The sequence below is a fragment of the Lithobates pipiens genome, unplaced genomic scaffold (assembly GCF_037356315.1).
Source record: "Lithobates pipiens isolate NorthernLeopardFrog02 unplaced genomic scaffold, aLitPip1_a1.2 Scaffold_19, whole genome shotgun sequence".
Classification (NCBI taxonomy): domain Eukaryota; kingdom Metazoa; phylum Chordata; class Amphibia; order Anura; family Ranidae; genus Lithobates; species Lithobates pipiens.
The window spans coordinates 489,748,929-489,776,082 of NW_027507764.1; the positions used below are offsets into that span (position 1 = coordinate 489,748,929).

Below are 27,154 nucleotides of genomic sequence, written 5' to 3' on the forward strand. Positions count from 1 at the left end.
TGTAATGTTTGCCTTCATTTTGTTAAGCGCTGCACAAACTGTTGGCGCTATATCGCTATATAAATCCTGAATAATAATAATACTTCCCAAGAAGTAATCCTGCTATATTCACATTATCAGTCTTAATGTTGTAATACATGCAAATTGCTGTCCACGAGGAAAAAAAATGCATTTCTGGGGAGGTTTTGTTCAGAACACCACTATAATACGAAGTCACGTTTGATCTTTTTTTTTTTTTGCCAGAGAGAGAAAATTATCTTGCCTCTAATTTAGTTTTCTCCATTTAAATCTGTTGCCATCAGCAGACCTTTCCGCCACATAAGTACTTTGTCTCTTAAGGCACTGTTAATACTGAGAAACAGATTGAATGACAATATTGCAAATGCCAGCTCTTAGCATCTCAGCCTTATAAATCAGCCACCATGCTCTAAAGTTTGTTTCTGTAGCAATCAAGACTTGAGCCTTTGGAAAAATAATAATAATTGGATTTCTAATCACCTGTCGCCTTTAAAAAAATAGGTCTTTCCGACATCTTCCCACCAAACAGCGGTGTCAATTCCATGGGGTGGAATGCCATGTCCTAGCTGTATCAAGTCATGAGGATAGCCTGGTTGTAATGTTGTGTCTTTGAACACCCAATATTTATTACCTGGGGAAAAAAAACAAAAAAACATACACTTTATAAGGAAACGGTCCACTGAAAAGGAAAGGTACATTTCCATTAGAGGTGTAGGTGTATGAAAGTCTATAACGCCCCCAGACTTCTTTGGGGGCTTCAGTATTTATATTGTCCATCACTAGTTCCCATCTACATTTTAACCACATTTAATGCTGCCATTTCCAGAATATAAAATACAAATAAACTTCAAAAGAAAATGCAAGTTTCAAAAGAAACTATTAGGCTTGATTCATACCTATGCATTTTTGGCGCTTTTTACATTTTGCGTATTTGAACTACAGTACATTTAACATGGTTTCCTATGGAACACGTTCTGTAGTGCAAATCTGCAAAATGCAAAAAGCACTAAAATTGCATAGGTGTGAATCAAGCCTTAGGCCTGATTCACACCTATGCAGTTTTAGTACTTTTTGCATTTTGCAGATTTGCACTACAGTCCATTTAACATGGTTTCCTATGGAACACGTCCTGTAGTGCAATTCTGCAAAATGCAAAAAGCACTAAAACTGCATAGGTGTGAATCCAGCCTTAGATACCTCATCTCTCCACAGCATCTATCAAAATAGTATTCGATTTTTTAATAGCTGTAGCTTTCAGAAACTTTTTTTTATTTATTACAGGTATTTATATAGCACTGAATTTACACAGCACTTTACATACTGTACAATTACATCAGTCCCTGCCGTCAAGATGCTTGCAATCTATGATCCATATTGCACATGTATACAATGCAGATAGGAACCAATTAACCTACCAGCATGTCTTTGGAGTGGGTTCAAGGAAAATCACACAAGCACAGGGACAGCCAAGGACCCCAATGCTGTAAGGCAGAAGTCCTAATCACTAAGCCTAAATTTTATATAATACAGTGGAGAGAATAAGTTAACCTGAAGTTTCAGCACATACCTTATTATGTACACATTATTTATAATACACTGGATACATAAATCAACAAATTGCATACATCAGAAAAGCACAGAAATTTCCCAGCTGTCAACTTTCAAGATCACACCACGCAACATTTAGGGATCGATTTATAAAGAATTAGTTAGACGAACATGACAAGTATTCGCCCAGCCCTGACAAATTCTAACCATATTTACTTTAATACAATGATTTCCTAAGATCATCAACTCCATCTAGTGGCCATAATACAGGATATGTTCTAAAAAAACACATTATGCCCACCAGATGGCGTTCATAATCATAGGAAATTGCTGTAGTATGCTAATTACAGTCATAATTTGTCAGGGCTGGGCAAATGCTTTTCAAATTTGTCCAACTTTTTTTAATTATAAATGGACCAAAATCATGTCACATCCTTAGACCATTTTAAAATGTCCAGGACATGCAGTGGTTAAAACAGCCATCTTTTTCAGTAAAAGTGATTGCTTTTACAGTGATAAGGGCCCGGAAGTGTTTGATTATGAAAGATCTTTAGTTTGAAGATTGTCTTAAATACTGCCGATATCAGCAACCCAAGAGAGAGCTAACTATTCCATGTCTTCCATGCAGCATTATCTTTCTTCTACAATTTTATTTCAGCGTCAGAATTGCTTTAAGGCAAAATTTACAACTCCGTTTGATAAGCAAGACATTGTTTTTAAGTGTTAAGCTATTAAAATCACGTATTGTAACAAATTAAGACATTTAACTACCATCTTGGCAGTTTGACTGTGGTTAATAAGCAGTCTGGGAAGGTGTGTTAGTTTTTGGTGCCAGGAGCACCCAGTGCCTAAGTCATGCCAAAATCATGTCTAACCTATCCCACTACTAGGTTGGCCTAAACATTCAAACTGGAGCTGAAAATAAAACTAAATAATCTCCCATCCTTGACCGAGCAATGGCTTTAACTGACATGAATACAGATGTTTCAGTTTTACATACAAATAGTTCTATGTGAAGATTCAATGTGTTGGTTCTGTATTGTTTCATTGATGGACTGCTACTTCTGGATAACTTGTTTCTTTAATACCGCATACATATCAATAATACACACACACACAATCACCCATAACTTTATGACCACTGATAGGTTAAATGGAAAACATTATCCCATTACAATGACATTTGAAAGTTAGTGGGATATATCAGGAAGCAAGTAAACATTGCCCCTAAAGTTGATGTGTTGAAAGCAGTTTGTTGTGTAGGTGTCTGCATAGCCACAGACCAATCAGGGTACTACAATGGGCATGTGAACATCAGAACTGGACCACGGAGAAATGGAAGAAGGTGGCCTGGTCTGGTTAATCACATTTTGTTCTAGATCATGTGGATGGCCACAGGTGCACGTGCGTCGCTTATCTGGGGAAGAGGTGACACCAGGATGCACTATGGGAGGAAGGCATGCCATAGGAGGCAGTGTGATGCTTTGGACAGTATTGTGCTGGGAAACATTGGGTCCTGCCATTCTTGTGGATGTTACTTGACACATACCACCTAAGTAAACACTGTTGCTGATCAATGTAGTAGAAATATTAAAGCTTCTCCTATAAGCAAACAATTCCATTGGCTAATAAGCACAATCATAGCTCTCTTGTATAATTTTGAGAATGCGCGCTTGTTTATCTCCAAGTAACAAAGACAGCTGGTATCACATTGAGCTTAGCAAAATCCTGTCTACCATAATATGCTTTTATTTATACTGTAAACATGATAGCAAAGGAAGGTGGTGGCTTCAGAATCATTCAGACACTTGTATTCTTTCAAAAGAACCAATCACACACATGTATATATTCAAATAGAATTCGAGTAGGGACGTGTGCAGATGGTCGTGTGCAGAGCCATGCGGCCAGCCCCTTGTGAGGCAAAGTGTCTCACAATTTGAAGACTAACTACATGGCTCTGAAAACGATAATGTGCACATTCCCACTGCTACCAAGGACACGAACCGTACTCTGTCATGGCACAGTAGGCCATTATTTTTGTATGGTTATGCTATGGTTCCCATGTACGCAGATCTGCATTTCAGCTTTGCCTCCTGTTTGTTAGCAGACCTGGTGAAGGATAGTCCCTCCAATGAGTCATTCAATTATAAGTAATTTGACCTACTATTCTCAATATAGGGTATTCACAGCAAAGCAGCAGATCGGTCTTAAAAAAAAATGCAGATGTAGTCTTGTGCTTGCCACCTGCTGGTAGATTGTAATAAATATAAAATATCAATATGCAATACTTTATATTTACTGGACTCTAAAGCAGAGGTCTCCAAACTGCGGCCCTTTGCTTGCCTTTATCTGGCCCTTAGGGCCCCATTCCATCCACTGACATCAACAATGTGGCATAATTCTTGTTGCCAACACCAATGATGGGCCACTACTCTTACCACTGAGACCAATGATGAGGCAGAATTCCTCCCACTGACACAATGGGACACGATTCCTTCAACTGACATTGATGAAACACCAGTCCTCCCACTGACACCAAAGATAGGGCATGGTTTATTTCCACTGGACCCAGGACACCTTCTACTCCCACTGGCCCTAGTCCAGCCCCCCTTAAGTCTGAAGAACAGTAAATTGCCCCTCTGTTTAGAAAGTTTGGAGACCCCTGCTCTAAAGAACTGAAGAATATCTGGCAAAAAATATAATTTGTAGTTGTGAACCTTAAAAATTAGAAAAGAAAAGAAGAAAAGAAATGTTGGTACGTTCACTGGTAGAAACAGTACATGGCTGTGGCAGATCAAAATAACTAAGCATTTTTGCTTTGGACTGTGTTGATAGTTCTATCATTTCACCTTAAAATTATGGGAAACATTCATTAGGATCCTCAGCAGACTAGCCGTATCTCTGGTCCTTTGAAATCCACTAAGCAAATCACTCATCTATTTGATTTATTGTACAATTCTAAGGGCCCACAAATCTTTTTTTGTAAATTCTAACCTTTGTCAAACCTTTTGTGAGGATTTCATTGAGGTCTCAGACTCCACTGGGGAAAATCCCCAACCTTTTAACTCAGACACTAGGCAGAGCCAGAACAAGGGATGGAACAGGAGGGACAACCACCTCATGTAAAGGGCTCTCATATGGGGGTGGGAGCTGTGCAGGAAAGTGGACTAGCGAACCACATTCTACCTTCTAACAGCCAGGGCTTTCTGCTCAGACACACTAAACTCCCAACATACCCACTCTCCACTCCCTTACCCCAGCCACCCACAGCTGACAAGAAAAGTGCACTGTACACACAAGCCTCCCCCCCCTTCCCCTGCACTGCCAACTACAGAAAGCCAGAGTATGTGCCCAACCAAATCGTATGTCAGCAGTGGTGGATGAACATAGGTCAACATCTTCTCCCTGGGCACTGGACGACCCCAATAATGAGAGCAGGAGATGTGGGAAATGGTGGTGATCAGGACAGGAAGGCACATACAGGCGGTTCCCCGGGTTACAAATAAGATCTGAAGGTTTGTTCTTTATCTGAATATCTTGTAAGTTGGAAGAGGTACATTTTTTAAGTGTAGCTCCAGCCAAAAAAACAATTTTTAAGCTTTTTGGATTGCACCCCTGTAACATTTGTTTTGCCGTCTGTGCCTCCATTCAGAAGATTTCCCCTCAATTTCAATGACAATTGGATTTTGAAAATTTTGGGTTGCTGTGGAAACAAGGATTGGCGATTAAACATCAGTGGAGGTACCTTTTTCCCCATAATAACTCTCACAGAAGTGAATTTCCCTTCCTAGGGGTAGATTTCCTCTTACTTCCTGTTGCCTCCCTCCGTTTGTAAGTAGGAGTCGTTTGTAAGTCAGATGTTTGTAACTAGGGGACCGCCTGTATATTTATGTGTGTGTTCTTAACTTAGGTGCCATAAAATAAAATCATTATATAGCCAGATCAACAAAAAGATCTGAAACTGAATAGTACATAAACATCACACATAGCTGCCTAAAATGGAAACACATTTTTTCTTTTCACACCGATAAACCTTGTCCTTTTTAATAGTATATTATTATAGCATTTCAACAATTTCTGTTGAAGACGGCAAAAAGAAAATCTAAACTGAGATGATGCTTTAAAAATTGCAGCTTTCACAGGGCTCTCCATTTTTTTAAAATTCCTATTTGCACACAGCAGCCGTGACATTTTCCAATTTAACTCAATTCAGTTAGCCAATACAGATATCACTAGCAGTTCAATTTTCTCCTTATACTAGAGGACCATTAGGAGTCGTGTGATGTTCTGTCATACACAGTTACTGTCATGTCTGGATGAGTGAAAAGAAAGGATGGAAGCCGATGATTATGGAGGTAGGGCTGCCGTTGTAGTGTCCACAGTATATATAAAAAAAAAGCTTAAAAAAAATGTATACTTTTTGGTTAGGGGTTAAAACACGTTGCTTTGAATAGTGAATATATCTATTGTACGGATATAAAAAAAAGTCTACTTGGGGTTTTGTAGCAATTTATAAAATGAGAAAGCATCAAATAAGTTTTGTAATTGTTGTATCGGTTTCATATGTATGGGTGCTCAATATTTGGAAGCTCTGAGAATGTGTAAAAGAATACTGCTGAATTGCTACAAGCCAGCTTGCCCGTAGAAAGATGAAATGTGTCCGGCTCTTGCAGAACTTCATCATTAACAATGCAGGGTTATTAACTCTGTACTGTACATAGATGAGGAAGATGTGCAACCATGACCAGGTGCACTTTAGAGAGGAGGCTCTTCAGGAAAAATGTTACCACAGGAGGCACCCTGTTGTAGAGCGGGTAAGAAATACTCTGATGTGGAAGGCCTAAACTGAACATGCAGTGAACGCTTGCAGTCTGGGAGGCCCCACTGTGTTTGTGTAGATTTTTTCTTATTCTTGGAATTGGGCTTTAAATCTGCATGATGGACTACTTGCCGCAGTAAATTTATAATATACACAGTATTTAGGTATCAATCCACTCAAAAAATTATATTTCAAATTTTAATAGATGCTGGTAAGTGAAAACACCTAACACTTTTTAAACTTTCTTTTAACTTTATTTGCTTTTTGCGCATTCCCACTCTCCCTTTTGGATTTATTTCATTTTATATTATAGAGAATGTAACAATTAACACTGTTACGTAGCAGGGCAATACTTACACATTAAAAACCCTTGGGAGTCCAGCAGTGGGTGGTGCCCAAAGCCCCTCAGGAACCGTAAAACATGGGGCCTTTAGGATTCTGTTCCTGGGAAGGCCCTCCACTGGCTCTTTCTGCTCTAGAAGCCCTAATTAGCAACCCAGCCTCGCTTAATCAGGGCCCTGTGGCAAATCCAACCCGGCATTCTTGGTTAGGGACCCCATATTCCCCCATAACTTTTAAACAAGGTTTTATACATTCAGCCCTTTCCCAAGTGGTAGTACAATCGCTTGGTAATATAACAGAGTTACAACAAATTCTTTAGAGTAGAGGTGGGCAATTCATTTTCCCAATGAGTCACAAGAGAAACTGGGACTGTTGTAGAGGGCCAAACCCAATTCTGCTAAATATTAACTATGGACCTGGGAAGATCCATAAGTATGTAAACATATAGAAAACAAACCCCCAGCCCTAGAAACAACTGCTCCTGAAATAGGTCTCTTTCCGATGGGCAGCCGGAGTGGTAAAAATGGTGGCTGAGCGGCAGTTTTGTCGTCCCACCTAAACTGTAAAAAAACAATTGGATGAGACTGTTCACATGCGCCACCGCTTGCCAAAAATGTCTCACTGAGGTCAATGGGGCTGCATCATAACTGTGTGCAATGTACATAATTGCAGTGTGGTAGTGTGGCATTATAGGATTAAATCCAGGCAGTGAGGATGCGATATAACGCCTCTTCACTGCCTGTCAAATGCCCTCTGAACCGCACTGGAAGGAAAGAGATTGGTACAGCGGGGATTTCTACAGATTTTTATCTGGGGTGAGGACCAGGTGCATGGTTCCTGGGCTTTGCAGCATGCCAGCACTAACAGACAAAGAAATTGGCCAGTAAGCAGAGTGGCAAAAGAGTGTTGGAACCTTTCCTCTCCCACCAGAACCAAGACTCCACACTGTACCAATCAGCTCTTCAGGCTCTCTCCTTCCAGCTCTCTACATGGACATCTGTCAGCATGCCTCTCTGAGCCTGTCAATTTCCTCAATGAGGAAGTGGACAGGCTCCGAGGAAACATACTGAGAGTGGCAGCACCGAGGGCTAGTTATTGGTTAGTCAAAGGGCTGGATGTGGCCCTGGGGCTGCAATTTTCCCAGGTCTGTTTTGGAGTGTGAAAGTGCACTGAGAGAGACCTATGCCCTGGCCTATTGGGATAAAATCCCAGCATTCCCAAACATGGGGCATGCCCTTTGTCTTACCTTTAATGAAGTTAAAGTTCCCCCAGGAGGGGAAGCATCCATGTTTCACTGTAGGTTACATCACTCCTGGCTGCATGCTTGTACTCCCCACAGAGTGGGTTGGTCATGCTCCAGCCTCCTATCCTTTTATAACCCCCCTCTGTAACAATAATAACTATTGGGGATAATTCCATGGGGGTGGGATAAATGTGTAAAAGACTGCTGCATCAACATTAGTATCTCTCACTATTAGCCGTTGGATTTTGTCCGACGGATTTTGTCTGAAACTGTTGCATACACACGGTCGGACAAAGTTGTCGGAAAATCCGATTGTACATAACGTGATGACGTTATTTCATTACGACGGGACTACGTTCAGGCTAGTAGCCAATAGCTTTGGTCTAGGAATTTGATCTGAGCATGCGTGGCACTTTGTCCGTCGGAGTAGGCTACACATGATCGGAGTATGTCCGATCGGAGCATGTTGTCGGAAAATTTTATAGACAAGTTGGAAAACTTGGTCCGTCGGATATTCCAACGGAAACAGTCCGATGGAGACCCCACACAGTCGGATTATCCAACAATATGGTCCGATCGGACACATTCCGTCGGAATCTCAGACCGTGTGTACAAGGGCTTAGACTTTAACATCTACTGAAAACCAGGGGAACTGCACTGACAATAGTTCTGTATTTCCCTACAATGCTGGAATACAACAGTGGGCAGAAACAGTGAAAGCTCCGGGGTGGAGAGTAAGAGTCAGGGATCGTGGCTGAGAACGAGTTACTGACTTGGAACATGATTTTCTGACTTAGACCTATTGCAGCTGCATGGATTCACAGACTTGGAACCTATGCAGCCCATCAGAAGGGTTAAGTCACACACTGGATTCGGGAGGTGACCTTTTATGGAAGACATACAGATTGAAGAATTGGATTGTTGAAGTACCAAATACAGAGAACAAAGATCAGACAAGGCATTTTAATATGAATATAATATGAGAACAGTTTAAATGGTATTTAGCAGTTTCAATAATATTAAACAATACATGGCATGCTGCAGGTTTGTTGCATTGCCCCTCAAGGGTATTTTCTAGCTGGGTGTTTTCCAACACAAAGGTGTGAAAGCATGCTTTGATTAACTCAAATCTTTCCTGTAGGAATATCTCATCGGTAATACTAGCAAAGATCTGTTCTGGGCCAACATATACCGGTCCCACCCAATGTCCACATCTCCACACATGTTGCCTCTGGCAGTAGAATTCAGGATGCTGCCCTGATTCAATATGTGCAATATACTTGCGTAATCCTGTCTGGACTCTGCTACTGTAAATGCTGTCTTCACAAGCCAAGCACATCAATATGTAGTTTGGAAAGCTGCTAAGAGGAGGAAGAGATTATTTTCATTTAGTAGACCAGAGGAATTAATGATAGCACCATCTGCTTGACTAGTTATATACTGCCTAGCTTGCTTATACTGCTAACTAGTCATAATCTCCCCAAGTCTGGGGCATGATTTTGTTGTTCATGGTATTGTATTGTACCTTAATAGTAGATATTTTCATTTATATTAAGTCTGAAATTGGCATAGGTTTATTGACTAGTCCACAGACCTTACTTATTCTATATTTTCCCTTCATACTGTTTCAGTGTAACGGAGCTCCAAAAATCCCATACAAGCACCAAACACTGAAAAGTAATTTTGGACATGCCTGGCATGTAAAATTACTCAGGTCTGGTGATTGGCCAATCAGGCTCTGAACGCAAAGTTGTGGGAGGTGGGTGTACAAAAATGTTCCACAACATTAGAGCCAGGGGCAGTGCATAGCAAAGGTAAGAGCAGGCACTATAGGACGCTTGCTACAAAGTTCTATTTCTGAAAACAGTTCTACCTCAAACTCCTCTTAATAGGCTGTGTTCACATTTAATCGAACCACATATTATAAATCCCATGGATCGGAATGTATAGTGCTATTCTACTGTATATATTTTTAATTAGAGGAAATTTTAAAATTAAATTTTTTTAGCCATTAGATGGAGCTCTAGTCCCTTTACATTTTTTTCCAAGCCATCCTTACCTGCTTTGCTGAAAAATATTTTTGTTTACAGAGATCAAATAGCTTAACTATAAATTGACACACAGAGCTGCATAAGTGACTGCAGTGACGATGATTCCTCTTCCTTCCTCATGCCGGCTGCTTGTTCAGACATGTCTGTGCCAAATTTCAAATACGTTTGATCTATGCATCATTCTCACATGAATGTACACTCGGGGTCCACCTGTCAGTGATTTGAACAGACTACATGCACATAGATACATGGAACAATCTGTGCCCCTCCCATTTGAGTAAAGGCACCCTTTGTGGGGGTGTACACAACAGTATGCCCATGTGAATGAGGCCTTTCAATCTGAAAAAAAAAAAAAACTTTTTGTTGTGCTATGCTTTTAGAGAATTAGTAGTGCTCCTTGAATCCAACTTTATTGGTTCCCCTCGTATTTAATATTTATTTGCAAAATAAAACTGTTATAGATGTTGCCAAAAAAAAAAACACTTAAAAGGTTTACACATTAACCTCCTTGGTGGTATGATTATTTCGGATTTTAGGTGCTAAAAGCGGTAAAATTATTTTGCATGAAAATTTGGCGTTTTATATTGTACTCCTGTAATTCTTAGGAATAACTCACTTAAATCTGTCCAAACCAGAGTCTAGCAGACATCCTGGGTATGATAAAGTTTGAAAAATGAAATCATAAATTATAATATAATAAATAACTATAAATAATTATACCAAATAATAATATAACAATAATAAAAATTATTCAATAATGTAATCAAATCAAAAATACTGAAATTTGCTCAGTTGCAGAATTGTCACTGTCATTACTTTTCAGTATTTGATGACGGATCTCCCCACAAATCACTATCGCTCAATTCTGCAAGTGATTCTAATTTATTATTGCTGTTTTCTAGCTGGTCTGAAATAATTTTTGATGTAAAGGGACAGTTTTGGTTACTATGGACAATCTCCAGTTTCCAGGCATAAAGAACAGTTTTTATAATATAAAACTGCATGCAGGGCACTGGGCAGACCACTAGGGACAAATGGGATGTGAAATAATTACATACAGCAATGTAATCTGTAAGATTACATTACACTGTATGTAATGTGTGTGTTTCACTTTTTGAATTCGGGGCCGATCTCCGTCCCCGTGCGTCGCAACGCTCGCAGGGAATGGAGATCGACTCCGTGATAGATCGAGCGGAGCATGGCTCACTCGTACAGCGGGGGGACATCTCTGGATCCAAGGTACAAGGTAAGTAAACCTCCCCCTGGATCCAGCGATGCGGTCCCGAGTCTGGCTCAGGGTTACCGCTTTTGGTATAAAACTTCCACCCCGAGCTAGACTCGGGAACACTGCCAGGGGGGTTAAATAATACTGACCCCAATTTAAAGATCATCTTTAAAAAGGGAAAAAAAAATTGGTTTAATAACGAATAATAAAAAAATGGGGGTAACTCATAGCATAAAGCAAATAAAGTGATAATCCATCCAAAGAGGGTCAGCTAGTATGCAGTTAATATTGTAAGCTCTTCTGGGGTGGCGTCGAATACACAAGTCCTTATCACAATAGCACACACCAGGTCAAGTTTGGTTAGAACCATTTACCATTTGGGCTGTGAGTAAAACCTGGAGAACTCTGAAGATCATCACTCAAACTTAGACATTCATGCAGATGCTATGCAAGTGGTGCCCATGGTTTAAAATGAAAAGCAGAACTCCAGAACCACAAATCAAGCTTGTCAATTACTTGGCTATTGTGAAGGCAACAAGAGGATAAACGTGATACATTATGGCTGAGGTTCTCCAATAGCACATACAGTATACACAGCATGTCTGGTCACTGGCACTTCTGGCAAATGACTGAGTGAAAAGTGTCCAAGCTGTGACCCATCAGAAATATACACTACAGACACAAATACAGACAAACAAAGTATCTCACCTTTAAAGAAGACAAAGTTACCATCCCTGTTTTCATAAACTGCATCAATGTTGGGAGGCAATCCTCTCCAAAAGTAAGTAATCTGCATAGGATTTCCATCCATGACTTTATTATTTCTAACACGCCAGAACCACTGATCCTGTATAAAAAAAAGTGATACACCAAAAAATTAGGCAAAACAAATTCACACTTTGCATAACACATTCTTAAGCCATGCTTAATAATAATTATTGTTATGATCAGTTCCAGTTGGATGTATGCAAAAAATATTTTTGATCCGTTTTCCAGGCAGTATCATGTTCACAAGACTTGCCCAACCATTGTCCCTGTGAGTAAGGCCTTAACCACTTTCAGACCGGACCATTTTGCTGGCTAAAGACCAGACCACTTTTTGCGATTCGGCACTGCGTCGCTTTAACTGACAATTGCGCGGCCATGCGACATGGATCCCAAACAAAATTGACGTCCTTTTTTTCGCACAAGTAGTTTTTTTTTTGGTGGTATTTGATCACCCCTGTGGTTTTTATTTTTTGCTCTATAAACAAAAATAGAGCGACAATTTTGAAAAAAACACATTATTTTTGTACTTTTCGCTATAATAAATATCCCCCAAAAATATATAAAAAAACATATTTTTTACTCAGTTTAATCGCTGAGATCGCAATAAGCGATTATTGATTGGTTTGCGCAAAATTTATAGTGTTTACAAAATAGGAGATAATTTTATGGCATTTTTATTAATAATTTTTTTTTTACTAGTAATGGCGGCGATCAGCGATTTTTATTGTGACTGCGACATTATGGCGGACACATCGGACATTTTTGGGACCATTGTCATTTATACAGCAATCACTGCTATACAAATGCAGTGATTCCTGTGTAAATGACACTGGCAGTGAAGGGGTTAACCAGTGGGTGGCAGTGTAGGGGTTAAGTGTTCCTAGGGGTGTGTTACTAACTGTGGGGGGCTGGGCTTTCTTTTAGTGAACATTGATCTCTGCTCCAATCACATGGAGCAGAGATCAGCGTCACTTGTTCCTAGGCAGAACGGGGAGATGCTGTTTACGACGGCATCTTCCAGTTCAGCTGCCCCGTGAGACGATCGCGGGTATGCCCGCAGCGATTGAGTCCATGGGACCTGCGACCGGACTCATGGGGGTCCGACCAGTCGGTGGCGCGCTCGCGATGGCAGGGTGGCATTTAAGATTGGACGTACCTGTACGCCAATATGCCTGCCCGTGCCATTCTGCTGACGTACATCGGTGTGTGCTGGTCGGGAAGTGGTTAATGTTCAATAAATAATTCTAGGGTTAACTTCCACTTTTATGTTTGTCCAAAAAGACAGAGTAGAGTATATACAGGAGACAAAAAGCCTGCCATTCATAAGTCAGCCATCTTTTCCACACAGGTATACATGTAAAAGGGAAATGAAACCCCCAAGCCTATTTCTAGAATAGGCTACTGAAAATGAACAGACTTTTAAAACTGTACTAATGGAAGGATGGTACTGCTGCACGATCAGGTTCAGGCAAGAAAAAGGGGGGATCTGGGGGGCAGCTGCAGCACAGAAGGTTTTTCACTTTAATACATAGAATGCATTAAGGTGAAAAACTATGAGACTTTACAATTCCTTTAAGGAGTGCAATAACAAATATGGCACTATATAGTACATTGCACTCTACAATGAGGTTTAAAGTGATTCTAATGCCTTAGATTTTGCTATACCTTAATGCATTCTATGCATTAAGATAAAAAACCTTCTCATCTGCAGGATCCCCCAAGCCCCCCCTTATTCTTACCGGAGCCCTTTCCAATGCAGCGACGTACATGAGAGCAGCAGCCTGGCAGCTGTCTCCCTCCTCATTAAGCAGATTGATAGCAGTGGGCTCTCACTCCTGTCAATTGACTCCAGTAAAGAGGGGACAGGGCTCGCTGTTTGTGTCAATGGATGCAGCAGCGGGGCTCAGGAGCAAGCATGTTCAAGTGTCCCCATGGAAAGTGGCTTCTCGTGGGGGCAATGGACAGATAGAAGCAGTCAGAAAGGCTGTCGGGGGACCCGAGAAGAGGAGGTGCAATTCCACTGCACAGAGCAGGTAAGTATAGAGATGCTCATTATTAAAAGAAAAAAAAATCCTTTCCAATTGGTTTAATAGCAGGCAATGGTGCGATGTGAAATTTGGAGTATGGGTCACCATGCAGCTGTGCTGGCAAAAGCAAACTGTTTTGTTCATGCTGAAGAAAGCTAGGTTGTTTTGCCTGTGTTGAAAGAATACAGACTATCAGTCCTTTCACTCGTGGAAAGCAAAGATACAGCTTACTGCCAACATAACCCTTGTCCTATAGCAGGGTTTAAGGTCTGTCAACTCCAGGGGTCAAAACAGAATACCACAGTTCGGCAGCATCTTACTACCCTACACAGTACACAACTACGTCTCACAAGCATGTCCTGTTTGACATTACACTTCATGGAAACCTGCTGAGAGTTTCCTGCCCCTTTCAGCCCTCTTGAAGGTTGGGTGACCCATTCAGGACCATGGTAGCCATAGTCTAGGTCAGAAGCTCATTCCCACCCAAAATTTCTTTGGGCCTCCTAATTCCGGTCCCTTGTGAGGACTTTATAGTCCTGGGAAAACTACATGCCAATTATACTCCTTTTCTGCACCACCCTTTGCCTTGCATTGGTGAGAATCCCTAAGTACTGCAACTGTTTCTTAAAGAGACCACAACCCAAGCAACAGTGAGAGATGATCTGCCTTCCAGGACACATTTCTGGCATCCTATAGAGCAGGGTAACTTCTACTTGTGATTAACTGCTAAAAGTAGAACATTGGCACTGGCTGGTCTAGCACTAGAAAAAAAATAATAATCAGATGTCCCAACGTATTTGAAAATGGCAGACAAAGGGTGTAGCATAACAAATATAAGATAAGCGTGGAAGTAATATCCATAGTAGATCTCTAATAACCCAGAGCAGCTGCACAATGCACTGATGACAGTATAGGCAATACCAGCACAGTACAAAACCCCAGGGGAGTCATTGCAATGAAATGCGGCAACTAATACTAAGACCACAGGTATTTAAATGCAGTACTGATTGTTTACAGATTTTGCCATAGAAAAGAATATAAACAAACAGGGACACTTTATTAGAAGCTTTTAAAGGAAGCGATTGATTAAACTATAAACTTTGTATATTTGCCAAGGTCCTGAATCAGATTGTAAGGCAATTGCGGCTGGGCACCTGAACTCAATCTAAGCATTAGAGCAATACATAAAGAGCTCTTAAAATGTGCCCCCTCTGATAGACTTAAAGTGTATCCATTGTCAAAAATGAAAAAATACTGCAGAAGAGACATCAGGGGTATGGAAATAGAAAAAAAGTATATATATATATATATATATATATATATATATATATATATATATATATATATATATATATATACACATATATACATATATACAGTGCCTTGCGAAAGTATTCGGCCCCCTTGAACTTTTCAACCTTTTGCCACATTTCAGGCTTCAAACATAAAGATATAAAATTTTATTTTTTTGTGAAGAATCACCAACAAGTGGGACACAATTGTGAAGTGGAACGAAATCTATTGGATATTTTAAACTTTTTTAGCAAATAAAAAACTGAAAAGTGGTGCGTGCAAAATTATTCGGCCCCTTTACTTTCAGTGCAGCAAACTCACTCCAGAAGTTCAGCGAGGATCTCTGAATGATTCAATATTGTCCTGAATGACTGATGGTGATAAATAGAATCCACCTGTGTGTAATCAAGTCTCTGTATAAATGCACCTGCTCTGTGATAGTCTCAGGGTTCTGTTGAAAGCGCAGAGAGCATCATGAAGACCAAGGAACACACCAGGCAGGTCCGTAATACTGTTGTGGAGAAGTTTAAAGCCGGATTTGGATACAAAGCTTTAAACATCCCAAGGAGCACTGTGCAAGCGATCATTTTGAAATGGAAGGACTATCAGACCACTGCAAATCTACCAAGACCTGGCCGTCCCTCTAAACTTTCAGCTCAGACAAGGAGAAGACTATTAAGAGATGCAGCCAAGAGGCCCATGATCACTCTGGATGAACTGCAGAGAACTACAGCTGAGGTGGAGAGTCTGTCCATAGGACAACAATCAGTCGTACACTGCACAAATCTGGCCTTTATGGAAGAGTGGCAAGAAGAAAGCCATTTCTCAAAGATATCCATAAAAAGTCTTGTCTAAAGTTTGCCACAAGCCACCTGGGAGACACACCAAACATGTGGAAGAAGGTGCTCTGGTCAGATAAAACAAAAATCGAAATTTTTGCCCACAATGCAAAACGATATGTTTGACGTAAAAGCAACACAGCTCATCACCCTCAACACACCATCCCCACTGTCAAACATGGTGGTGGCAGCATCATGGTTTGGGCCTGCTTTTCTTCAGCAGGGACAGGGAAGATGGTTAAAATTGAGGGGAAGATGGATGCAGCCAAATACAGGACCATTCTGGATGAAAACCTGTTGGAGTCTGCAAAAGACATGAAACTGGGACGGAGATTTATCTTCCAACAAGACAATGATCCCAAACATACAGCAAAATCTACAAAGGAATGGTTCACAAATAAATGTATCCAGGTGTTAGAATGGCCAAGTCAAAGTCCAGACCTGAATCCAATCGAGAATCTGTGGAAAGAGCTGAAAACTGCTGTTCACAAACGCTCTCCATCCAATCTCACTGAGCTCGAGCTGTTTTGCAAGGAAAAATGGGCAAGAATTTCAGTCTCTCGATGTGCAAAACTGATAGAGACATACCCCAAGCGACTTGCAGCTGTAATCGCAGCAAAAGGTGGCTCTACAAAGTATTAACGCAAGGGGGCCGAATAATTTTGCACGCCCCACTTTTCATTTTTTTATTAGTTAAAAAAGTTATAAAAATCCAATAGATTTCGTTCCACTTCACAATTGTGTCCCACTTGTTGGTGATTCTTCACAAAAAATAAAAATGTTATATCTTTATGTTTGAAGCCTGAAATGTGGCAAAAGGTTCAAAAGTTCAAGGGCGGCGAATACTTTCGCAAGGCACTGTAAATATATATATATATATATATATATAATGTATGGATATACATATACACACTTGTCCAAGGGACTAAATTGGGGTCCCAATTTACTTGCCCCTCATGACAATCTACTTATCCTGATAAAAAAAATATATTTTATTTTAACCGAAACCATATCTAAATAAGGTTTTAACATTTTGCTGTTCATCTCCTACTCACCTCCCTGCCCGTCTCCGCACCCAGGTACTTGCAGGGAGGGAAGAGACCTTGCAGTATGAGGAGCACCGATTGACCTTGCAGTATGGCAAGTACCGAGTGGCATTAAAATGAATGCCACCTGAACTTTCATTTTGCGATCATAGTGCTTTTTGAGGATGCGGGCAGAACCGCAATGATTCTGTCCTGATCCCAGGTGTGAATGGAGCCTGATGTGACTCTGATGCCATCCAAAGGTCAAAGATTAGCATGGCATCTGAAAATACATTGTTTTCTATAAAGGACGTTCACATCTATGTGGTGTGTATTTGATCTGGGTAAAAAAGGGTCCTTTGTGAGTTTGGAACGATGGGTTCCAAACTTTCAAAGCATAAAATATAGTGCCATTTTGAGATAACTATTTTGATTTGATGAGAATTCAATGAGAATTCGACTCACAGCCGATTTTGCATAGAAGTAGCTGGAAGGCAGATTTGCATAGAAGTGTCTAGAAGCCCAGCTTCACACGGAGCTGCAGGAATGAAGCCACGCAAGTCCCGATTTCAGCAGCCATTTCACAGACATCTGTGCGGGTTCTCGACAGATGTCAATGGAAATTGCAAAAAGTAGTACAGAAACTTCTTTTTGAAAATGGTGTGATGCCGCGAATGTATTGTTGCACCGATTAAAATTGCCGCTAATTTGACATGCGATTTGACATGTCAAATTGCACCAATGTGAACCAGGGCGAGACAAATTTTTGTCAGTTTTGTAGATAAGAGGATGGAGGCATTTCTAGCATATGAAGGCAGATTGAAAATTGCAGCAGATTCGTATCGAACAGAAGGGTATTCACAATCGCATACCGGAATGGTATCAGAATCGCACCTGAATTGTGCCTGAACTGCTGCACAACTACCTTTGACAATGGCAAACTGGCATGATAATGGCACCACATAAAGTAAACCCTCTTGCTAAATGTAAACAAAAAAAATAAAACACCTGCCTGGCATCCAGGACTGTAAGTCCCAGGTGTCGTGCGATATGATTTGCGGATCCCTGGACATGCTCTGCGTTTTCTGCAATAAAACAAACCTGCCTGCTTTTTTGCAGTTTCTTATAATGACAGATCTATTTACTTGCTTGACTTAGCATATTGGGTCCCATTCACACCTGAGTGTTTTGTAGCTTGAAGCCTGAAGCTACAAAACACTGGAGGGGAAAAAATCTATTATTCTCAATGCAGATGGTTCACATCTATTACTCTCAATGGAGATGGTTCACATCTCCACTCCAAGTCGCCTGAAGCTGAACGCCTGAAGTTCTGGACCCTTTTTTGTCGCTTGAATTGGGCAGATTTGAACGTTTCTCTTCTTTTTACATTGGTGACCTTTTGCCCTGCACAAAACCACTGCAAAATGCGGTAAAAACGCTGCAAAATCGCTGTAAAAAACTTAGTGTATAGGCATATTTTAGGACGTTTAGGAGAAGTTGGGCATTTTTTCCAACCGCTCCTGAACTCTCCTCTGTTATCTTATCAGTACATATACACAGGGCCATTTATAGTCCTTTCTTGGCAGTTGAGTTTAGAAACATTTTTTGGAAAGCAAAAAATCTAGTTCAGGACGGATGTTCAGAGGCATTTTAAACGGCAAACGTCTGTAACAGCCTGTAAACGCGTGTAAATGCTGTGACTTGCGCTTAGCCGTGTTTAATTTACAGTAGTTTTTAATGGAGATACTTTTTGACCATTTGAAAAAAAAAAAACACGCTTCTAAAACAAAAAAGCGGTAAGTGTAAATGTGGCTAAATGGACGTTTTTAAAAATCGCTTACTATCTGTCAAGTTAGATCATTCAGGAGAGGTTTTAGAACGTCCCGTGTACATTAAGCCTTAGGAGCTTAACACGTTTTGTATACCTTTGTTTGCCATATAAATTCTAATAGTCACTTCACAGCTTTACCCAAGATCTGGTTTTAATTGGGCTGCCTCCTGATATTTTCATGGAAGTCAGGTCAAAAACTACTGTAAACATATCAGCACAGTATACATTTCCAGATTATAATCTATAGCCTGGAGGAAGAAGCAGAAGGTCACTCTTCCTGTTTTATAAACTACCGGAATTAAAAGGTCATGAATTCAACAATAAAGGGAAATGTTCTGTGGAAGGGAGAGACAAACAAACCTAACGACATCCTCGGCTTGGAAGCCAAATATATATATAACAGGTTACACTGAATTGTTGCTCCCCAGCACCAGCTTTCAAAATAAAGGCTACCTCCATCATTAAAAGAAAAAAATATTGTCTGGTTGCTAGCAAGCTAAATTGTTTGCTGGCTTTTTAGGTCTTTCAGGGATCTTCTCACCTGAAAATGCTAGTGACCTTGCTGTCTTGTTGCCTGCCACTGTGCCAACAAAGGAGAGCAGGGGGCTGAATGGTCAAAGAGTATCTCAATGAGTAAGCCTGCTTGCATGCCCCCATAGTAAAAGGCTTGCTATTGGGGGCACTCAAAAGGGGGAGGAGGCAGAACCACTAGCGGGAGGGACCCAAAAATAAGAAGATCGGAGTTGCTCTGTGCAAAACCATTGCACAGAGCAGGCAAGTAAAACATGCTTGTTATTGGTTCTTTCCTTTTGAATCATTTTCAGTTAGTAATAAATCTCAATATAAACACAATAAATACATTTTTATTTTTTTCTAATTACCGTATGTCTTTCGGAGCAGGGCTTACAAAAGAGCTGAATCCTTGGCACTGAGATGTCATCCAACTGGCATCTATAGCTAAAGAATTGTCAGGCTGGAAAGATTTCAGGTCCACCAGCTATTCAGACAGACCTATCTGAATGTATTTACACTGTTATTTATTACTAACTGAATGCAAAAAGTGGAAGCGCCCCAGGCCCTTTAACTGTCATAGATGTGAAATAATAATAAAAAAAAAAAAAAAAAAAAAGGTGCTGTGGTCTCTTTCCTTCTCAGAATGTCATCGCTGTCAATGGAATGCTGGGCACAGACACAACACCGACTCCTAAATGTCACAGACAACATTGTTTTTTACTGGTTTACAAGATCAGCTAACCTCCAAAATAGTTGTCCTACTTTCAGAAACTGAGACAAAACAGTTAGCAGGTTATATCTGAACTCTAATTAACGTTGGCATTAGAAAGCACAGAAAGAAAATGATTTAAAGAGACACAACTTAAAAATACAACTAGTAGCATTTTAAAGTATTTAAAATGTTTATCTGCAGTATTTTACTTTTCCAATATATATATATATATATATATATATATATATATATATATATATATATATATATATATATATATATATATATATATATATATATATATATATATATATATATATATATATATTATTTTTTTTTTATTACTTTGCAATGTACTTTGGAGCTTGCTAGAAATCTACCTACTCCAGGAAAGTCTATTCCCCAAGCACAGCCCCCTCTTTGCACATCATAGCCCTCTACTCTTCTGAGAGTGTCTAGTTACTATCTGTGCTGGCCAAGCTCCTATGCTTCCCCATTCACCTCCCAACAAATAGCTGATAGGGGAGCAGTGAAGGGGAACACTTGAGTAACAGCTCCAAGTTGCTGGCGTTGCTAACATCACATACAAGATGGTGGCGCCTGCCCAGCAGTGCCAGCGTTCTGCTTTGCGACAACGAAAATTTGAACTCTGGCCAGCTTTGAAACGTGGCACCGCCTGTCAAATGCACGGATAGTCAATGGGAGCACACTGCAACTGCGAGACAAATTCTTGGCTTACGGCTACATTGTCATATTTATAAGGGATGAACCAAAAAACGAAAAAAAAAAAAACAACCAACATTCAGGAGCAGGGATGAGCTTTATGTTCGAGTCAAACTCAAGTTCGACTCGAACATTGGCTGTACGCCAGTTCACCGAACAGCGAACAATTTTGGGTGTTCGTGGCAAATTCAAAAGCAGGGGAACACCCTTTAAAAGTCTATGGGAGAAATCAAAAGTGCTAATTTTAAAGGCTTATATGCATGGTATTGTCATAAAAAGTGTTTGGGGACCTGGGTCCTGCCCCAGGGGACATGTATCAATGCAAAAAAAGTTTTTAAAACGGCTGATTTTAATAATGCTTAAAGTGAAACAATAAAAGTGTAATATTCCTTTAAATTTCGTACCTGGGGGGTGTCTATAGTATGCCTGTAGTCCCTCAAAGCACCTTGTCCCCATGTTGATGGGGAGAAGGACCTCATCCCCACAACCCTTGCCCGGTGGTTGTAGGGGTCTGCGGGCGGGGGGGCTTATCGGAATTTGGAAGCCCCCTTTAACAAGGGGAACCCCAGACCCTGGCGCCCCATGTGAATTGGTAATGGGGTACAAATGTACCCCTACCATTTAACAAAAAAAGGTTAAAAAAGACAAGAGACAGTTTTTGACAAGTCCTTTGTTAAATTCTTCTTCTTTCATCTTCTTTCTTCTGGTCTTCCTTCCATGTTCTTGTTGTTTCTCCAACTTCTTCTTCTCCATCTTCTTCTTCATCTCCTTCTTCCTCTGCTCTTCTCGTCCCGCATCTTGCTCCAGCTTCTTCTCCATGCCGTCCGCACGATCTGCCTCTGTGGGAGTCTTCAGCATGTGACGCTTGGAATCTTCTGACACTTCTTAAATAACGGAGGGCGGGGCCACCCAGTGACACACGGGGACTTCCCTATGGCTTTCCCCGTGATGTCAGAGGGGGCGGGGTCACCTGTTTATGTAAACATATATATATATATATATATATATATATATATATATATATATATATATATATATATATATATAGTAGATCTAAACCCAGTCAGTAAAATATTATAGGAGCTTCAACATGTTAGCCACTTCCTTACCAGGCCATTTTTTCCATTTTTGCATGTTAAAATGAAAATTTTAGGTAGGAAGATTAGTAAACCCCCAGATGTTTGCTGATCTCCCTCTGTTCCATCCGCCAAAACCTGACCAAGAGAAGAGCATAGTGCTGGTGGGGTGTGGAAGCGATCGGGTGGCTTTACAGCCTACAGTCCCGTTCTTCCAGTTGCCATTTATGATCGGTGTGGGTAGACAAGTGGTTAAAGTGGAACCGAAGGTAACTTGTTCATTTTGGATAGAACATGGTACGGTTATAACCCCTGGCATGCTCTGTTCATATCTTTCAGTTACACTTCTGTGTTGTTGCCCTGCCAGATGCACCCCTGGTTCAGCATACAAGCATCCGAGCCGACTCAAATTGTGCAGGCATGGGCTACTGTTGTCGCTATCAGGAAGCCAGTTAACAGAAAGGATGTGCAATTCTCTATGACACACAAATTGCAAATTAAATGCCATCTAGTTAAAAATCCATTGGGTCTGAATTTCCAGATTTTTACACTGAAATGTCAAGGAAATTTAAATCTTCCACCTCTCAGTTTTGCTCATCCCTACTCACAATGTCTGCATACTGTCACACAAAATCTAACAGCTGCCAAAACTTTATTTCTTAATTTTGGACAGAATGGGGAAAGCTTAGAACTTCTGTCTGATTATACTGCTGTTTGTGTCCCCGGTAGGGAGATTTTTTACATTTCCTTCTCCAGAGACAGTGGTAAAAAATTACAGATAGTGAAGTGAAATGTCCCAAAAATCCAGAAAGCTGAATATAATAGGAAACAATTGGAATCCATATGTTTTTTTCTAAAATATGAAATGAGTGAGTAAATGCATTCTCTAAACCACCAAAGACCTATAAAAATATTATATTTAAAGTGTTACTAAACCCAGGAACCTGCATTCACTATATCTGGTCTCCCACAGTACACAGAACATGGAAATGCAATTATTTTATTAAATATAAACTGCCAAATACTTTTTTTCATCAGCAGTATATTGTGATTTCTATCAGTGTCTGGTTAAAGCTTGTTGGAAGAGTTTTCATTCTACTCTGACGATCCTATGAGGCTGCAGGACCCCTGACCCTTTGTCTGGACAGTGCTGGTTGGCCGTGTGCGGATCACATGCACCCTCCCAAGAAGAAGAAAAAAAAAACTCCAGGTATACACACCAAATTGAGCACGTGCAGAATGCCTCCAAAGGCTCTGCCTTATCAGGCGATAGATTGGGACAATGGAAGAAGGGGAGGATCAGAGAAGACAGGATCAAACAGCCTTTTTACAAAATGTGGAGGATTAACCCCTTAGGTTCCACAGTGAGTATAACAAGCATGCTATACTGCATATACAGACTGATTTTACTGTTGTGGGTTTAGTAAAACTTTAAGCTTACAAGTCCTTAGATGTGATGGCCATGTTTGTTTACTTTAAAGCTAAAGTATGTTTTATACAAGTACAGAAAAATACCTGTACCTTTTCTCAGTCTGTCAAACCTTGTGTCCTTGTAACATCCTATAAACTGCACTGAAATCTCAAACAATGTTATTAGCTTTCTCAGTTATCATCTGTGAACTACAAAGCAATGCCCATCTATGTAATGGGGGAGGTGTTTATAGTCCAAATAAGAGAATCTAGGGTAACAATGCGCCTCTATACTGTAGATACAGTAGCGTGAATAAGCATAATCGCCCAAAACAATAAGTGTGTTCCTGCACAATCACCAGGTGAAAATAAAGCAAATACAGCCTTTAAAAAAAAAAAATAATGCAGCCACAAATACACGACTGGTAAGCTGCAATACACTACATTTTTGTTTTGGGGTTTAGATATGCTTTAAAAGGTGCATGCCAACTTCCCTGTTAACCTATAAAGAGTAAGTAACTCCACATTCATGATTAAAATATAGAACATGAAAAAATATAGCATATACAGTTGCTACACAAGCCATATTATAATTGTATGTGATTAAACACTTTCTGATGGCTCTAAAGCAGTTTTCCTGCTACAGGGTGGCAGCTGTACTGTGATCCTCCATTTTCAGGTAGCGGATTATACACAGTGGGAGGCAATCAGCGGGTACCACGGACATCAATGTCTGCCGATACCCGCCAATCCTCCTGCAGAGAGACAGAATGGAGGTCTGTCTATGTAAACAAGGCAGATTGCTGTTCTGACAGGAGGGAAGGCATGGATCCTGTGTCTCTGCAAATCAGGAACAAGGATCCATACATTCCCCTAGTAAAAGCACCACACACTGTAGTATAACACAGGCTATGCACACAGTTAAAGAGGAAGTAAACCCTGATGGTCTTTACATCTTTTGTTTCCTGCAAACATTGCAAAGTAAAAGCATAATGGGCTAGTATGCATCGCATACTAGCCCATTATGTGTCACTTACCTTCAATCGAAGTCCGCAATGTCCCCTCTGTCCCCGCATCAATCTTTGCTCCTCTTCCTTCCGGGGCCGTGGACTCTGGCTGTGTGACTGGCCAAAGCCACGTGACGTCGCACCCGCTAATGTGCTAAGAGCTGCCAGTCATAGCACTCGCTCGGGAAGATAGGCAAGGAGGGCCGTTTCTGTACAACGCATGGGCCAATTAAATCATCGGCACACTACAAGGTAAATATCTCCTAAACGGCAAAAGATTAGGAGATATTTACAATGTCCCCTCTGTCCCCGCATCCATCTTTGCTCCTCTTCCTTCCGGGGCCGTGGACTCTGGCTGTGTGACTGGCCAAAGCCACGTGACGTCACACCCGTTAATGTGCTAAGAGCTGCCAGTCATGACACTCGCTCGGGAAGATAGGCTAGGAGGGCTGTTTCTGTACAACGCATGGGCCAATGAAATCATCGGCACACTACAAGGTAAATATCTCCTAAACGGCAAAAGATTAGGAGATATTTACAGTAGCTATAGGTAAGCCTTATTCTAGGCTTACCTATAGCTACACGTTCTAAAAATGGGTTTACAACAACTTTAACCCTTTGATCGCCCCTAATGTTAACTCATTCCCTGCCAGTGTCATTAGTACAGTGACCATGCATGTTTTTTTAGCACTGATCACTGTATTAGTGTCACTGGTCCCCAAAAAGTGTCAAAGTGTCAGTTAGTGTCTGAATATCCACTGCAATATCGTAGTCCTGCTATAAGTCGCTGATATTAGTAAAACAAATAAATAAAAAATATCCCATAGTTTGTAGATCCTTTAACTTTTGCACAAACCAATATACACCTATTGGTAATTTTTATAACAAAAATATGGCGCTGAAAATACATATTGGCCTAAATGTATAAAAAAGTTAATTAAAAAAATAAAAATAAATTATTGGATATGTTTTATAGCAGAAAGTAAAAATAATTATTTTTTTTTTTTTTAAATCTGTCCCTTTTTTTTGTTCATCGCACAAAAAAAAAGAAAGCTCTATTTGTGGAAAAAAGGACATACATTTTATTTGGGTACAACGGCGCATGACCATGCAATTGCCAGTTAAAGTAACACAGTGCTGTATTGCAAAAAATGACCTGGTCATGAAGAGGGGTAAATCTTCCCGAGCGGAAGTGGTTAAAAACGACCTTTCCTTTTAAATCTGCTGCACTGAATTTTCTGTAAACGGCCCCAAAAATGTGCGATTGGCTGACTGACATTGCCAGAAGTCTGCACTAAGATACAAGTCAGATTTTAGGCATTCTCTGCAACAAAAATCTAATTTGTGGTGAGATACGCCTTAAGTCCGGGTTTAAACTGCATGTAAAAAAAAATCAGCAATTCCAAAGTACCGTATATACTCGAGTATAGGCCGACCCGAATATAAGCCGAGGCCCCCAATTTACCCCCAAAAAACTGGAAAACTTATTGACTCGTGTATAAGCCGAGGGTGAGACATGGCTGTCCATCCCTGTGTGTCCGTCCATCCCTGTGTGTGTGTCCGTCCATCCATCCCTGTGTGTGTGTCCATCCATCCATCCATCCATCCATCCCTGTGTGTGTGTATCCATCCATCCCTGTGTGTGTGTGTGTGTGTGTGTGTATTCATCCATCCATCCATCCCTGTGTGTGTGTGTGTGTGTGTATCCATCCATCCATCCATCCCTGTGTGTGTGTGTGTGTGTGTGTGTGTGTGTGTGTGTGTGTGTGTGTGTGTGTGTGTGTGTGTGTGTGTGTGTCCGTGCAGCCTTGTGTGTGTGTCCAGCCTACCTGTGTCCCAAGCCTCCGTCCCGAGCCGCCGTCGTCCCGAGCCTCCTCTGTCCCGTGCCTCCTCTGTCCCGTGCCTCCTCTGTCCCGTGCCTCCTCTGTCCCGTGCCTCCTCCGTCCCGTGCCTCCTCCGTCCCGTGTCGTGCCGATGGATCGCCGCTCTTCTCGGCGGCCATTCTACAATTCAAAAGCTGCGCCTCCGTCCTCCGCCTGTGATAGGCGGAACACTCAATTTCCCAGCAGCCTGTGTTCCGCCTATCACGGACATCCTCTCATACTCGTCCGTAGTATGAGAATGAACGGATGTCCGTGATAGGCGGAACACTGACTGCTGGGAAATTCAGTGTTCCGCCTATCACAGGCGGAGGCGGAGAAGGAGGCGCGGCTTTTGAATTTTAATGTCCGCCGTCTGTCTGCTCGATACGCTGATCGAGCAGTCAGACAGCGGTGACTCGAGTATAAGCCGAGGGGGCACTTTCAGCCTCAAAAAAGAGGCTGAAAATCTCGGCTTATACTCGAGTATATACGGTATACTGCACAGTATACAGCTGTGCTCATAAGTTTACATATCCTGGCAGAATTTATGATTTCTTGGCCATTTTTTAGAGAATATGAATAACACAAAAACTTTTCTTTCACTCACGGTTAGTGTTTGGCTGAAGCCATTTATTATCAATCAACTTTTACTCTTTTTAAATACAGAACAGAAAGTACCCAAATGACCCTGACAAAAAGTTTACATACCCCAGTTTTTTAATACCTTGTATTACCCCCTTTCACACCAATGACAGCTTTAAGTTTTTTGCGGTATTCGTGGATGAAGCTCTTTATCTTCTCAGATGGTAAAGCTGCCCATTC

General features: G+C 40.8%; 1 protein-coding gene across 3 annotated transcripts in view; it reads right to left on the minus strand.

Annotated features, from left to right (window-relative positions):
* The window catches only part of MMP16 (matrix metallopeptidase 16), a 322,591-nt gene that overhangs the window by 19,526 nt on the left and 275,911 nt on the right, over positions 1-27,154 (minus strand). For all 3 annotated transcript variants that reach the window (XM_077492987.1, XM_077492988.1, XM_077492989.1), the window contains 2 exons: positions 11,955-12,093; positions 499-649 (listed from right to left, as the gene is read on the minus strand). In XM_077492987.1, coding sequence (XP_077349113.1) covers positions 499-649; positions 11,955-12,093 — 290 coding nt within the window. The remainder of the gene's footprint in view (positions 1-498; positions 650-11,954; positions 12,094-27,154) is intronic.